The sequence below is a fragment of the Pleurodeles waltl genome, chromosome 6 (assembly GCF_031143425.1).
Source record: "Pleurodeles waltl isolate 20211129_DDA chromosome 6, aPleWal1.hap1.20221129, whole genome shotgun sequence".
NCBI lineage: Eukaryota > Metazoa > Chordata > Amphibia > Caudata > Salamandridae > Pleurodeles > Pleurodeles waltl.
Window position 1 is genome coordinate 303,285,041 of NC_090445.1, and position 16,824 is coordinate 303,301,864.

At 47.8% G+C, this 16,824-nt stretch overlaps 1 protein-coding gene across 1 annotated transcript in view; it reads right to left on the reverse strand.

Annotated features, from left to right (window-relative positions):
- Positions 1 to 8,423, reverse strand: part of LOC138301540 (olfactory receptor 6N2-like) — an 83,158-nt gene extending 74,735 nt beyond the window's left edge. The window contains exon 1 of the mRNA XM_069242057.1: positions 8,153 to 8,423. Within this exon, the coding sequence (XP_069098158.1) occupies positions 8,153 to 8,423 (271 nt within the window). The remainder of the gene's footprint in view (positions 1 to 8,152) is intronic.
- Positions 8,424 to 16,824: the final 8,401 nt, after the last annotated feature.

Genomic DNA, 16,824 nt, shown 5'->3' on the forward strand with positions numbered 1-16,824 from the left:
GTTTTGTGATGTTGCTTTGTGCGCCCAAGTAGCAGGGGTATGCCCAGACGTGGGTCCCTTGCTCACTGCGCCACTGGATTCAAGCTAGCCTGGTTGATGAAGGGTGATACCCTGAAACCGGTCCCAGGATGCTTGTTTCCTGTCCAGGGAGGACCTGGCCTAGCAGTTCTTGCTGGACTGTTCCCATGGGGAATAGGGTCAGGACTGATTTACATATGGCTGGGTCCAAACTGGGGTGACGTGGCAGCAAAATAACGATGGATTAAACCCAGATCTGTGACTGGGGGTGAGTGTTTGAAAAGTTTCAACACTCCGTCCATCATTTTATTTTGTTTTGTGATGTTGCTTTGTGCGCCCAAGTAGCAGGGGTATGCCCAGACTTGGGTCCCTTGCTCACTGCGCCACTGGATTTAAGCTAGCCTGGCTGATGAAGGGTGATACCCTGAAACCGGTCCCAGGATGCTTGTTTCCTGTCCCGGGAGGACCTGGCCTATCAGTTCATGCTGGACTGTTCCCATGGGGAACAGGGTCAGGACTGATTGCACATGGCTGGATCCAAACTGGGGTAACGTGGCAAGCAAAATAACGATGGATTAAACCCAGATCTGTGACTGGGGTGAGTGTTTGAAAGGTTTCAACACTCCGTCCATCATTTTATTTTGTTTTGTGATGGCATTATGGCGGTAGTCAGAGGTACTAGCATTATCATTTTTTTACACCAGTCCAGTGCTTTGCAGGAAGATGCTAATCCTGCAAAACACCCAGAGGCCCATTGAAAACAATGGGAGCCTCCCTTTAATGCCTACTCTTAGCAGACATTAAAAATGCTGCAAACAATTATGCAAAGAGCCCCCCCTAGGGCCAGAACACCCCCCTTGTATACATTATGCCTGGCACAGGCATAATGTGGTGCAAGGGTTTTCGAAGGGTCGCAATGCAAACATTGCACCAGTTTGTAAATATGGAGCTGCATTTTTTCCTTCCAACACCACATTAGCGTAAACAAATATGCTAATGTTGGGTTGGAATGTCGCTAGACCCTTTTAAATTTGGGCCTATGTTTTATGTGGCTAGCTAAGTTGATCAGCCAGCCCTTACCAGTGCTTTAAAACAAATGTAATTTATGTTAGAGAGGTGCTGTGGAGTGATCAGGCGGCCCTTTGCCCGGGAGTAGTGAGGGAATCTGAGGAGATAGTCATGTGGTGGGGGCACCAAAAAAGACTGTTGCACAGGGCGCTACCAGCGCTAAAGCCGGCCCTGGGCTTATTTACCATGTGTTGTCCGTGAAGCCAGCTAGAAGCCAGGGCAGGAGAGACAGGATATTCCTGGAAATTCAGAGAACATTTCTGGAAACTTCTCCCAACTTCTAGGGCCGTCCTGCTCCTAGAAGTTGGGAGAAGTTTCCAGAAATGTTCTCTGAATTTCCAGGAATTTTATACCCCTACCAGGGTATACAAATAGAGCTCTGGGAACTTACTCCTCAGTTCACTACTGGGCCTGCAAAAAGCCTCTCAGATGACTGCCTGTTGCTGTGACCGGCTGTGCACTCTACCAGGCTGCTGCTGTACTTGAAAGGACTGATTTGTTGCCTGGAACCTGATTGCAACTTTTAGAGGCCAGCCCTGCTGTAGAGCCCTGCATCACCACCTGCACCCACAACTTCAGAAGTGACTCTAAAGTTTAGCCAGTTTCCTGTTCTGAGCCACAGGGACATAACCGGCTTCCACCATCTTAACCGTGTACCTGGACCAAGCCTGAGTGAGTCTTGAATCCCCAAGAGGTCTCCATTCATTCCTGGCCCCTGGGTTGTGGTGGTAAAAGTGTCCAGATGGCTATTTTAAAACTGAGCGCTTGCTATTCTGAACCTTCAAATTTAAAAATTCAGAATTCGATTCGACTAATTGGATTTTCATGGTGTTGGTGTCAAATAATTTATTAACATTTTCCTGATTTTTTTTAATTGATTTGGGATTTTTTAGTGTGTTGTGTTTTCATTTTGTTGCTGTTTGAGTAAGGCATAGATAAATAACACATTGCCTCCAAAATTACCCTGACCACTTTTTTGTGCCAAATTACCCAGAGTTGAGTACAGGTTAAATTATTGACTTTTTTGTAGGTCACCTGCAAGGGATTATGGCTGTTGCTTGACCATTGCTTACAACCCAGTCAATCAGCAAACCAATTTCTCACATTCACCATATATTGTATGTGTAAAGTGACCCATATTGCAACCTTGAATGCTGGTTTCCCTTCGAAGTGCTTGGAATATCCTGACTCCCCTACTGTGGCTTCAAGGTGGTTGCAAGAACAATGCAATGGTAAGAAAGTCCTTTGTGTGAAGGCAGAGCCCAGCCCATCCAGCTACAAGTGGGTCTGTGCCCAGCTCCACTCCCCACATCCTGTCAGCAGATGGTCCATTCAAGCATACCTAATCCCTCTATTGTGTGACTGTCTGAGAGAAATACACAAAGTCCTAACTGCCAACTGCACGCAGTCATGTGACCCAGGGGAATTGCTGGCACAAAATGTCAAAGGGCACAAAATGGCAGCTTTCTAAAGGTGGGATTTTCAAAATTGCAATTTGAAATCCAACTTTACCATTAAAGAGGATTTTTAATTACAGTTTCATAGACACCAAACATGATCTGTGCCAAATCAAAAATTAGCACTCATGAAAGGTGATAAGACAACCCAATATAACCCTATAAGACAGGTAGGAATGAAAGTAGTAAAAAACAAATGTAAGGTTTTTTTTCGCTACTAGCACATGTAAAACTTAAAAGTACATATCTAACATTTTAATTACAATGCATCCTTCCCTATAGGCTACCTAGGGCCTACCTTAGGGGTGACATTTCTGTAATAAAGGAAATTTTAACACTTGGCAAGGGGACTATATTGCCAGTTCAAAATAGTCATTAAAAACAAATAGTAGTTTAAAACTGCATTCAGGCTTCGGACATGTTTTATGGGGTTACATAGGTGGGTGGCACAATACGTTCTGTGGACCCAACAGTATTAATTTAGTTTACCAGCCCTGGGTATATAGCATACCACTTTACAAGGGACTCATAAGTAAACTAAATACAAATAGGAGTATGCCAATTTTACCATGAGCAGGGGAGTGAGCACAAGCAAGTTTCAGAAAAAATAGAGGGAAACAGGCATAAAGTTTGAGCGAAGATCATCCTAAGGCTGACAGGTATATCACTGGTACTCTACAGCAGTGGTAGGAACAGTGATCGGTTGTGCCTGCTGGTGTGAACTCCTGTAAAATACCTTGGGCCCGGGCATCTACATTTTCACAAATTAAGCACTACATACATCCTTTGTTTCAACTGAGCGTAGCTTTAGAACAGAAACCCAAAAGTACTCCAAACATTAAGGTGTTCTTACCTCATGAACTCTTTAGAAGCGATAAGCTGAAGGCCCTGCAGGCAAGTTATGACGATCGTCTGAATCATGTGGCACTGTTAATTCATTCACCAAGAGGGTTTTTTCTGGAATTTGCTTTGTGATTAAAATGCTCTCACAAATATACCCTTTCAGCCCAGTGCTGCGAACACTTATAAAGGTGCCAAATTACACTAATTGCCTTTGAATCCAGAGACTGTTTGCTCATACAACACCCCTGGGCTGTGAAATACTCCTGGTGTTTGTTACACAGAGGGCATCATTATTTAGCCTTCTGTACGCACAGTAGACTAAATAAACTGTGGGATTGTAAAAACAAATCCCAAGCATACGTTTACCTCATTTTTGTCAATGCATTTCTTTATTGCTAAACTCTAGTAGGATTAATGTTATTCTAGATTGTATTTTCTGTGTAAAAAATATATGCCTTTGCGTGTACTATGTATTTTTCAAGTTTCTCTTGTGTTGCTAAACTTTCTCAGCCTCCACTATTAACTTTGATTCTATGGGTGCCTTCTTTCATATAATGTTATTTCAAAAAGTTTTTATGTGAGTATGGGGGAAGCATTAGCAATGTCCCAAGGAATGTCCTTGGCTATAAAATAGTCCAGCACTCCGCAAACGATAGCACCAAGTATACCAGATCAAAGCAATACTCTTTAAGTAGAATTGATATGAAACCATGAGATTCAGAGGTAATATTTGAGAGCAATATATCACAACTCCTGAGTGGCATAGAGGCTAATAAGATGGTGACTGGTGAGCTGAGGCCTCTACATGGGGAATGATTAATAATCACTAGATAGTATCAATAACACCATATTTACCATCATTCTCAATTCCAAATAATGCCCTAGCATTTTCTTTCTCACTGAATTACTCATTAAAGGACTCGAGTAACCATAACTCTCTTTTTGTGGTATGAAGGCCCGTATTTATACTCCGTTTGCGCCGAATTAGCGTCGTTTATTTCGACGCAAATTCGACGCAAAACTAACTCCATATTTATACTTTGGCATTAGACGCGTCTAGCGCCAAAGTTCTTGGAGTTAGCGTCATTTTTTGGCGTGAACCCCTTCCTTGCGTTAATGAGATGCAAGGTAGGCGTTCCCGTCTTAAAAAATGACTCCGACGCATATGCGTCGTATTTATACTCCCGGGCAAAAATGACGCCCGGGAGTGGGCGGGTAAAAAAAAAACGCATTTGCGCCGGATTTTAACGCCTGGGTCAGGGCAGGCGTTAAGGGACCTGTGGGCTCAGAATGAGCCCAGAGGTGCCCTCCCCTGCCCCCAGGGACACCCCCTGCCACCCTTGACTACCCCAGGAGGACACCCAAGGATGGAGGGACCCACCCCAGGGACATTAAGGTAAGTTCAGGTAAGTATTTTTTGAATTTTTTTTTTGTGGCATAGGGGGGCCTGATTTGTGCCCCCCTACATGCCACTATGCCCAATGACCATGCCCAGGGGACAGAAGTCCCCTGGGCATGGCCATTGGGCAACGGGGCATGACTCCTGTCTTTGCTAAGACAGGAGTCATGTAAATGGCGTCTGGGCGTCGTAAAAAAATGGCGCAAATCGGGTTGAGGCGATTTTTTTGCCTCAACCTGACTTGCCCCATTTTAAGACGCCCATACGCCATTTTCCCCTACGCCGGCGCTGCCTGGTGTACGTGGTTTTTTTTCACGCACACCAGGCAGCGCCGGTCGGCTAACGCCGGCTAACGCCATTCAATAAATACGGCGCCCGCATGACGCTTCAAAATGGCGTTAGCCGGAGCTAACTTTTTTGACGCTAAACTGCGTTAGCGCAGTTTAGCGTCAAAAAGTATAAATACGGGCCGAAGTATTTTAACAATAGCGTTCCTACAGTAATATATCTACATTGGCTGCCGATCTCACCATGCTACGCGTTTAAGATATGCTACATCAAAAGCAAACCAGAATTGCCAAGAGCTGCACTGTACTTGGCAAAAAAACTGAACATCTCCTGGGGTCAATACAATACAAGGAGCAAAGTATTAGGCAGATTAATGAAAATGTGGTAAAAAATCCACAGCCAAACTTTGTCGTCAGATGCACCTACACTTTGGAAGAACATCGCCCCACAGTCTAGAATATTTGCACTGATAATAAGAGAATGCCTGAAGATACATCTCTTTAACTCCTTCGTTGCCAGGCCTTTTCCTCATCAGGTGCCAGGCCTTTTTTGGCTATGTGGGGCAGTTCGCGCTTAGGCCCTCATAACTTTTTGTCCACACAAGATACCCACTCCAAATTTGTGTTGGTGTTTTTTCCAACATCCTAGGGATTCCAGAGGTACCCAGAGTTTGTGGGTTCCCCTGAAGAAGACCAAGAAATTTGCCAAAATACACCCAAAACTTCATAAAAAAAAAAAAGAAAACGGGAAAAAAGTGATGCGAAAAAAAGCATTTGTATTTTCCCCTGAAAATAGCATCAACAAAGGGTTTGCTGTGCTATCACCATCTTCACAGCTTTCAGGAAAAGGTAGACTTGAATCAGAAAATAATATTTTTCAACACAATTTTGGCTTTTTACTGGGACATAGCCCCCATATTTACTATCCTTTGTGCTTTTAGCCTCTCTCCACTTAGTGACAGAAATAGGTATGAAGACAATGCTGGATCCTGGGCAGCTAAACATTTCTGAAAAGTATACAAAATTCTGAATTCAGCAAGGGGTCATTTGTGTAGATCCTACAAGGTTTTCCTACAGAAAATAGCTGAAATAAAAAAAATATTGAAATTAAGGTGAAAAAACCGCCATTTCTCCCCAGGTTGTACTCTGTAACTTTTTCCTGCGATGTCAGATTTTCAAAAGCAATATACTGTTCCATCTGGTGGACTCTTCTGGTTGCACGATATATATATTGGCTTGTAGGTTTATCAAGAATCCTAGGTACCCAGAGCCAATAACTGAGCAGTACCTTTTATTGGGTTTCAATTGTAGACTGGGTACACAGCATTTTATTTGGTAAAATATAAAGAGTCAAAACTATGTATCAAGGAAACTTTTGTATTTCCAACATAGGCACAAGATAAGGTGTTGAGAAGCAGTGGTTATTTGCACAACTCTGAATTCCGGGTTCCCCATACAAGTATGTGAATCACAGAGCATTTTTCAAACAGACTTTGTTTTACACACTGTCTTACATTTGGAAGGAACAAATGTAGAGAAAGACAAGGTGCAATAACACTTGTTTTTCTATTCGGTGTTGCCCCAAGTCTCCCAATAGAAATGGTACCTCACTTGTGTGGGAAGGTCTAGTGCCCACGACAGAACTCAACATGGACACATCACATTTTTACATTGAAATCTGACGTGTTTTTTTTGGAAAGCGCCTAGCTGTGGATTTTGGCCTCTAATCCGGTCTCCTGATAAAAATGGTACCTCACTTCTCTGGGTAGACCCACGGCCCATGTTAGGAAATGCCCCAAAACACAGTGTGGACACATCACAACAATCTATTACAAAACAACCTCTTTTTACAGGGGGGGACCTGTGTTTTTGGTCCCAGGTGCAGCGGTCATCTAAGGAAACCTACAAAACCCAGACATTTTTGAAAAACAGACACCAGGAGGAGTCCAGAGAGGTGTGGCTTGCATGGATCCCCCAACATTTTCTTACCCAGACTCCTCTGCAAATTTCATCCTTGACTCAGGGAATAATCCTTGAACGCAATAAAAGTATTAAAAGTTGCTAAATGGAAGAGATCTATAGCCAACGTTTTATACCAAACGTAAGATTTGTGAACAACATTGTAAGGTTCCAACCTCTGATCTACTCTATCAACACCACCCATGTGATTATTGTAGTTTAAAATGCACCCAGGTTTGCGCACTTCAGCCACAGGGGAAGTACGCTCATCATGATGGTAATCAGCGTGTACACATCCCTCCTATCTGCAAATTTCAGAGCTAGCAGCTTATTATTATGCAAGGCATTGCACTGTCCCCTTTCAAGTTTTTTACAGACAAGCTCCCTTGGATAGCTTTTCTGGATAGAGTGGATTGTGCCACAAGCAATAATGTCCACTCGGAACAATTCCCTGAACAACTGCACTCCAGTGTAGAAGTTATCTACATACAAATGGTGACCATTGTTAAACAGTCGTCTACCAAGTTCCCACACAATTTTCTCACTAACTCCAAAAGTGGGTGGAAAACCAGGGCGGGGTCAATACTGGAATCCCTACCAGTGTAGACGTGGAAATTACAAATATATCCTATACTACTTTCAGACAGCATATACAGCTTAATTCCATACCGTGCCCCCTTGCTAGGAATGTACCCTTGAACAGGACCAAAGGCTCATCTACAGAAATTTCTTTTCCTGGAACATGGACCTCTGAAAATCGATCTACAAAATGATCAAGGACAAGTCTAATCTTAAAAAGACAGTCATAATCAGGGTGCTCTTGTGGCAAACCTGAAGCATTGTTAACAAAATGCTGCATCCGAAGAAGAAGCAAATACCGATTAAGAGTCATGGTTGCAGGAAATGTAGCCGTTGCCACCCAATAACTTTTTCAGCTGTTCCAGCTTTGTGGGAATCCACTGGGTAGCTCTAGACTATGGCCTAAGTCTGGCAGCATTACCCCTTAAATACTGCTCCACATAAAAATTAGACTGCTCAACAATTTCTTCCAAAAATACATCGTCCATAAACAACTGAAAGAAATTGGTTGTTTTTTGTATTCATTCTACACCCTGGGAGACCAGTAAATGCGGGGAACTCTGGCTGCTCCATGTTTGGGGCAACCCAGAGTTCAGGTCTTCCAATGGGAAACCTTTCAGCCCCAGGCTGCTGCACTATCGGCATATCATTGTCCTCCTCTAAAACAGACCTTTCATCTGCACAGAGAGTGGCTTCCTCATCAGAAGATTCCTCTCGGACAGAATATTCATTTCCAGAATCTTTCAACTCCTCCTCTGCCTCAGATGCAGAGACAGTCTCATAATCATGATCAGAAGATGACTCAAAAAGCATACCAACAACCTGCTGAGCGGTCACTCTGCAGCTAGCCATGATCCTTTCTAAGAAGTGTAACTTGATAAATGCGCCAACAACAACCAGCATTGTCTACAATAAGTAATTAACAAAGTGTGGCTTTTTCACCAAGAGTTATGTCAAAAACTATACCACTCACTTGCCTGAAAAAGCTAGACGTACTGGCAACTACTCTGTACAGACACAGCAATCACCAATCCTATCCCACTAAAACAATTAGACAAAAGACAACACAAATATCATTGTGCACATGTCTAAGGGGAATTTTACACACAATCCTGCATTTAGTACACCACCTACAAACATGTAATTCATGCATAGCAACAATACTCTGTTGGAGTAAATTATGTTTTCTTACTTAAAACATGCAACTATGCAAACTGCAGGTCAAACACTGCCAAAAGCGCAAGGAGCAACAGCAAGGGAAGCAAACGCTTTGAAATAGAACAAAACGGAGAAATAAACTGTTATAATCATAAATGCTTCACAAGTTGACAAACACCCAACCACCAAACATTTAGTAATTTTCCCTGGTGTCTATTGGTTTCTGCCCCCCTTGGCAATAGTTGTTGCCCCCCTTGGGGGGTGACCCCTGCCCAGGGGGTCGCCCCTACACAAAAAAAACCGAAACTTTAAAAAATCCTTGGTGTCTTAGTGGCTTCTGCTCCCCTTGGAGGCAGATGGGCCTAAAAAAAATAGGCCAGTGTGACCCCAAAGGGGGCAGAAATGGCCATCAATTATATGCCCCATCTGGGGGATGCCCCTTGCACAAGGGGTGCCCCCAAGAAACAAATAGGCCGATCTGCCCCCAAGGGATGCAGAAATGGCTATCAATAATGCACCCCTTTGGGTGGGAGGTGACCCTTGCCTAAGGGGCTGCCCCCCCCCAGCACAAAACACACACACAAGATCCCTGGTGCATAAGTGGATTCTGCCCCTTTTTGGGGCAGATGGACCTAAAAAAAATAGGCTGATGGGGGCAGAAATGGCCAACAGATTTGAGCCCCCTTTGGGGGGCGACCCTCGACAAAAGGGGCGTCCCCCAACACAAAGAAAACAAAGAAAACTAATTCCTGGTGTCTTGGTGGCTTCTGTCTCCCCTTGAGGGCAAATGGGCCTAAAAGAAATGGGCCAGTCTGACCCCAAAAGGGGCAGAAAAGAAATAGTCATCAGTTATATACCCCTTTTGGGGGATGACCCTTGCCCAAGGGGTGCCCCCAAGAAACAAAACACACAGAAACACACACACACAAACAGCAATCCCTGGAGTCTAGTGGGTCTCAACCCCCCCGGGGGCCAGATTGGCCAAAAACATGGTGTCAAGAGAGTTTTGACCACCAGAGGGGCAGATCAGCAAAAAATCGGCCGTTCTAGCCCACAAGGAGGTCTGAAACACAGATATTATATTGCCCCCAGGGGAGTGACCCTTGCCTAGGGGGTCACTCCCCAAAATAACCCTAAAAAATCCCTGGTCAACCTCACAAACTGGATCTCCAACTGCGCTGACAACCTTGCTCCCCTCAAACGCACGCATCGACAGACCAACACCAAAAAACCTCTCTGGTTCTCTGACACCCTCAAAGAATCAAAGAAAACTTGTCGTGCCCTTGAGAAGGCCTGGCGCAAGGACCACACCGCTGACAACATGACCGCCCTCAAGAACGCTACACGCGAACACCACCACCTGATCCGCACTGCCAAAAGGAACTTTTTCACCGACAGACTAGACAAAAACAGCCACAACAGCAGAGAACTCTTCAGCATCGTCAAAGAGTTCTCCAACCCCAGCGCCAGCGCCAACGCCGTCACGCCCTCACAGGATTTGTGCGAATCCCTCGCCACTTTCTTCCATCGCAAGATCAGCGACCTCCACGACAGCTTCGGACACCAGACCCAACCATACACCACTGAACCCGCTTCCCCGGACATCACCCTCAACAACTGGACCCACATCAACACGGAAGAAACCAAATCCATCATGAACTCTATCCACTCCGGCGCCCCTTCGGACCCCTGCCCGCACTTCATCTTTAACAAAGCCGACGACATCATCGCCCCGCACCTCCAGACCGTCATCAACTCTTCTTTTTCTTCTGCTACCTTCCCCGAATGCTGGAAGCACGCTGAAGTCAACGCCCTACTAAAGAAACCTACGGCTGACCCAAGCGACCTGAAAAACTTCCGCCCCATCTCTCTTCTACCTTTCCCAGCCAAGGTAATAGAAAAGACCGTCAACAAACAGCTGACCACCTTCCTGGAAGACAACAACCTGCTCGACCCTTCACAAACCGGATTCCGAACCAACCACAGCACGGAAACCGCCCTCATCTCAGTCACAGACGACATCAGAACCCTGATGGACAACGGTGAAACAGTCGCCCTCATTCTCCTCGACCTCTCGGCTGCCTTTGACACCGTCTGTCACTGCACCCTAATCACCCGCCTACGCTCCACCGGGATCCAAGGCCAGGCCCTGGACTGGATCGCCTCCTTCCTCGCTAACCGCTCCCAAAGAGTTTACCTCCCTCCGTTTCGCTCAGAACCCACCAAGATCATCTGCGGCGTACCTCAAGGCTCATCGCTCAGCCCGACACTCTTCAATGTCTACATGAGCCCCCTCGCCGACATCGTACGCAAGCACGACATCATCATCACCTCCTACGCCGACGACACCCAACTTGTACTCTCCCTCACCAAGGACCCCGCCAGCGCCAAGACCAACCTACAAGAGGGTATGAAGGACGTCGCAGATTGGATGAGGCTCAGCCGCCTAAAGCTGAACTCTGAAAAAACGGAAGTCCTCATCCTCGGCAACACCCCGTCCGCCTGGGACGACTCCTGGTGGCCCACGGCCCTCGGCACCGCACCGACCCCCGCAGACCACGCCCGCAACCTCGGCTTCATCTTGGACCCTCTTCTCACCATGACCAAGCAAGTCAACGCCGTGTCCTCCGCCTGCTTCCTCACTCTCCGCATGCTCCGCAAGATCTTCCGCTGGATCCCCGCCGACACCAGAAAAACCGTGACCCACGCCCTTGTCAAGAGTCGCCTGGACTACGGCAACACCCTCTACGCCGGGACCACCGCCAAACTCCAAAACCGCCTGCAACGCATCCAAAACGCCTCGGCCCGCCTCATCCTCGACGTACCCCGCAACAGCCACATCTCCGCACACCTGAGACACCTGCATTGGCTCCCAGTCAGCAAAAGGATCACCTTCCGTCTTCTCACCCACGCACACAAAGCCCTCCACAACAAGGGACCGGAATACCTCAACAGACGCCTCAGCTTCTACGTCCCCACCCGCCCCCTCCGCTCCGCTGGCCTCGCACTTGCTGCCGTCCCTCGCACCCGCCGCTCCACGGCGGGTGGGAGATCTTTCTCCTTCCTGGCGGCCAAGACCTGGAACTCCCTCCCCACCAGCCTCAGGACCACCCAGGACCACTCCGCTTTCCGGAGACTCCTAAAGACTTGGCTGTTCGAGCAGCGATAACCCCCCCTTTCCCCCCTAGCGCCTTGAGACCCGCACGGGTGAGTAGCGCGCTTTATAAATGTTAATGATTTGATTTGATTTTGATTTGGTGCCTAGTGGGTGGATTCCTGCTCAACTATCATGGGCCTCGCCCGTGATCGTGCAGCAGGAATCCATTCAATATAGGCACAGGGGGAAAGGAAAAACTCTTTCCTTTTCCCCTCTGTCTGTTTTACCCCCTCCAGCCCCACCAAGGAGAAGGACTCACTGAAAGAGAGTCTTCTCTCTCCACGCGCAGGAAGCAAATGGCTTCCAGGGTGTCCCCAGTAGCATTTTATGACAACGGCGCGCTGTGTGCACGCCGACATCATTAGGTCTCCGACGGGGGGTCAATCAATCAATCAATCATAACACTTGTATAGCGTGCTACTCACCCGGAGGGGTCTCAAGGCGCTTGGGGAGGGGGGCCGCTACTGCTCGAACAGCCAGGTCTTGAGTTGTCTCCTGAAGGCGAGGTGGTCCTGGGTCAGCCGAAGGTGGATGGGGAGGGAGTTCCAAGTCTTGGCCGCCAGGTAGGAGAAGGATCTGCCTCCGGCGGTGGCTCTTCGGATGCGTGGTACGGTGGCGAGGGCGAGTCTAGCGGACCGTAGCTGGCGGGTGGGCATGTGGAAGGTCAGGCGGTCGTTGAGGTACTTGGGGCCCAGGTTGTGGAGAGACTTGTGTGCGTGGGTGAGGAGCCTGAACGTGATCCTCTTGTTGACGGGGAGCCAGTGCAGGTTCCTCAGGTGGCCGGAGATGTGGCTGTGTCGAGGGATGTCCAGGATGAGTTGGACGGAGTCGTTCTGGATGCGTTGTAGTCTTTTCTGTAGCTTGGCTGTGGTTCCGGCGTAGATGGTGTTTCCGTAGTCCAGCCGGCTGGTGACGAGGGCCTGGGTGACCGTCTTCCTGGTTTCGATAGGGATCCATCGGAAGATCTTGCGGAGCATGCGGAGGGTGTGAAAGCATGAAGAGGAGATGGCGTTGACTTGTCTGGTCATCGCGAGGGAGGAGTCCAGGATGAATCCCAGGTTGCGTTGCGTGCGTGGTCTGTCGGCTTGGGGGCGGTGCCCAGGGCTGGGGGCCACCAGGAGTCGTCCCAGGCGGAGGGTGATGGTCCAAGGATGAGGACTTCCGTCTTGTCTGAGTTCAGTTTCAAGCGGCTGTTCTTCATCCACTCGGCGACGTCTTTCATCCCTTCGTAGAGGCTGGTTCTGGCGATGTCGGGGTCTCTGGTGAGGGAGAGGATCAGCTGGGTGTCGTCGGCGTAGGGGTCAGGGGTGTAAGGGGAAGCTTGACTAGGGGGGAAGGTGGGAGGGCCACGGGGGAGCGCCAGCGCTCACCCCGTGGGCCGGGTGCAGGACGAGCTAGTCTCGTCCTCGGCATATGGCAACCGTGGCCAAGGGCGAGACCAGCTCGTCCCAGGCACCCAAAGGGTTAAAGAGCATCTTCCATTCCCTGGGCCCACAAGCCCCACTCTGTTGAGATTTACATTCTCTTTGCTTTCAAATTCTTATCATTACCTCACTGATCAGGCAGAATGATGTCCTTCAGTTAGACAAAACACTGCTGAATTAAAACTGGCCTGGTTTTTCTAATAATTTTCTCTGGGTGCAGGAGTACTGGGCCCAGTTCTACTAGCCATAATTCAGCTAGTAAAATCACAAGTAGATTAGGCAGGTGTTGTGAGCACAAGCGCAGCCTAACTCTTGCTGATCCCCTCGTCCCCTATGAAAGGTAATACTTGATAGCCTGCTGTTTCCCTTGACATCCCTCCACTCCCACCTCCACACTTCACACGCTGCCCCAGATAGGCCTCTTTCTCCATTTTACCACCAGTTCAGAGCAGGTGGGAAAGGTGAATGCTAAATCACATGGATGTAGAATTTTATCAGGAAAAACTATTCCACTTAGTTTTCATCTTTCTATATTAATTTAGATTTGGGCAGTGCTGGCAGAGTGTTCCCGGTGTCGATGGTTGCAGAGTTTGCACCTCGCCACTACCATCCAACTTGTACAAATACTCCCAAATGCACACATTTATTACTACAATGCAAAAAACAATGTTCCTACTATTAACAGGGTATATGTATTTAATATAAATTACTTCACCACTGCACCAGTCGCACACTCTGGGATTCACCACAAAAAGACTTTGCTTTACTTCTGAAGAGTCAGGAGTGGACCCCTGTAGGAAGGTAGCCTCTTTCTAGCTTGGTTACCCCTACGTTTGGCCTGTTTGTCAGTGTGTTTTACTAATTTGTCAGTGTTTTACTGTGTCTACTGGGATCCTGCTAATGAGGACCCCAGTAGTTATGCTCTCTCCCTTAAATTATGATACTGGTAACCCAGTATTTCACCCAAAATTGGCATACTGGTGCCCCCTTATAAGTCCCTAGTATATGGTAGGCAGGGCGTCAGGGTTCCAGGGGATCCCTATGGTCTGCAGCATATCTTTTGCCACCCATAGGAAGCCCATGCAAAGGTCTCTGCAGGACGGTCATTGCAGCCTGTTTGAAAAGGTACATGCACCATTTCACTGCCATTTACACCGAACCAGGACACTCGTAAGTCACCCCTATGGTAGGCCTTCCAGCCCTGAAGGCAGGGCACAGAGTGCCTGTGTGTGAGGGTACCACTGCACTATCAGATGTTTCCCCATGACCTCCAGGGCCATTTTCCCAGAATTCATGAGTGTAGGTACATCATTTTATGTGTGTACTGGACATAGGTCACTACTTATGTCTAGCTATATAATAGTAACCCTGAAATAGGCATGTTTGGTATCAAACAAGTTGGAATCATACCTCAAGGCTTTTGGAAGCATTGGTTGCATGATTCCACGCACTCTGGGGTCTCCTTAGAAGACCTCCAGTATTGCCACTTCAGCCTTCGGAGGTTTTCCAGGCAGCCCCAGATGCTGCCATCCCTCAGACAGGTTTCTGCCCTCCTGCTGATTTTACAGCTCAAGCTCAGGAAGGCAGAAACAAAGGATTTGCTTTAGGAGAGGGGTGTCACATCCTCTCCATTTAGAAAAAGGTGTTACAGGCTTGGGAGGGGTTGCCTCCCCAAGCCACTGGAAATGCTTTGAAGGGCACATTTGGTGCCCTCCTTGAATAATCCAGTCTACACTGGTTCAGGGACCCCACTCCCTGCTCTGGCATGAAACTAGACAAAGGAAAGAGAAGTGACCACTCCCCTGTCCATCACCACCCAAAGGGTGGTGCTCGGAGCTCCTCCAAAGGGTCCCTGGGTTCTGCCATTTTGTTTCCAAGGTTGGCAGGGAACTCTAAGAGCATCTGAGTGGCCAGTGTCAGTAGGTAATGTCAGAGCCATCCACTGATAGGTGCTTACCTGTGTTTCTGACCAATCCCCCTTTTGGGGCTACATAGGGTCTCTTATTTGGGTGGTTTTTCATATTTGGATTGCAATACTCCAGCAGGAAATCTCTGCATCCTTTACTTCACCTTTTCACCAAAGAAACTGCATCTGGACCTGACAGGAACGCTACAAACAGCAACAAAGAGGCCAAGACAACTTCTGCAACTTTGTATCTTCAGCTCCTGCCAGCAACTGCAACTGTTTCCCGGTTGTGCATCCTCAGAGCACAGCCTGTCTTCAGTCTGCACCAGAAGAGCAAAGAAATCTCCCTTGGGGTAAAGAAGTCACCCTCCTGCTTCAGCAGGCACCTCTCTGCATTGACAACCTGTGGCTTGGGCCTCCTCTCCTGATGAAGTGCATGGATCCAGTATCACTGGTGGTGGACTGAAGTGGTCCCGACGGTCCTGACATCCTACTGTCCAACTTTGGTGGAGGTAAGAGCTTGCCTCCTCATGCAAGACAGTACTCCCGCACACCGGGTGTTTTGCAGTTGTGTGCATTCTTCCATGAAGTTCTTCGTGCACCATGCAGCTCCATCCCCCAGCACTTCCTCCTGTGACACACAGCTTCCTGTGTGGTTCTTCAGTAGCATAGGACCCTTTGTAATAGTGCTGCTTGGGCCTCCTTTTGCACCTTCTTTGTCCCCATCCTGTGGGACTCCTGGTCACACTGCCTGGTCTTCTGTGGGTTCTCTGAACTGCTGGGAGCCCCATCTGACTCCCCCTCTTAGGTAGAGTCGACCTGGTTCTTCCTGGTCCCGGGCACCGCTATTTCGCAAGCTTTGCATGTGCCAGGACTTGATGGCAGTATCCAGCGATTCAAACCAGACTGCAATCATCCATCCGGCATGGGACATCATCTGCACCAACCAGGAACCTGCATCCATCTTTTTGGTTGCAGTACTGACTGTTGTTCTCCACCGGTGGTTCTTCTTTTGCACCTGCATCCGGTGTAGCAGGGGCTTCTGTTCTTCCTTGACTCTCCTGTGCTTCTTGGACTTGGTCCTCTTCTTCCACAGTTCTTCAGGTCCAGGAATCTGTTGATGTCTTGCAGTCTCTTCTGGTTCTTGCATTGTCTTCTTTCTAGTGTTCTTGTGTGTTCTAGGAAAGTTTATGTGAGGTACTCCTACTTTCCTGGGCTCTGGGGTGGGTTCTTTTATTTTCTCTTGGTGTATTCTAATACTCCCAGTGCCCCTCTACACACTACACTTGCCTAGGTGGGAAACCGACATTCGCGATCAACTTTGTTAGTATATGGTTTGTGTTCCCCCGGGCCCATTTCTAACTATTGTGATTTTCACTAATTGCACTGTTTTCTAACTGCGTACTTACCTGTTTTTGGATACTTGTATATATATTGTGCATATTACATACCTACTAAGGGAGTATAGGCCCTCATTCTGACCCTGGCGGTTCCCTACCGCCAGGGCCAACGGGGGCGGGAGCACCGCCGACAGGCCGGCGGTGCTCCCTTGGTCATTCTGACCGCGGC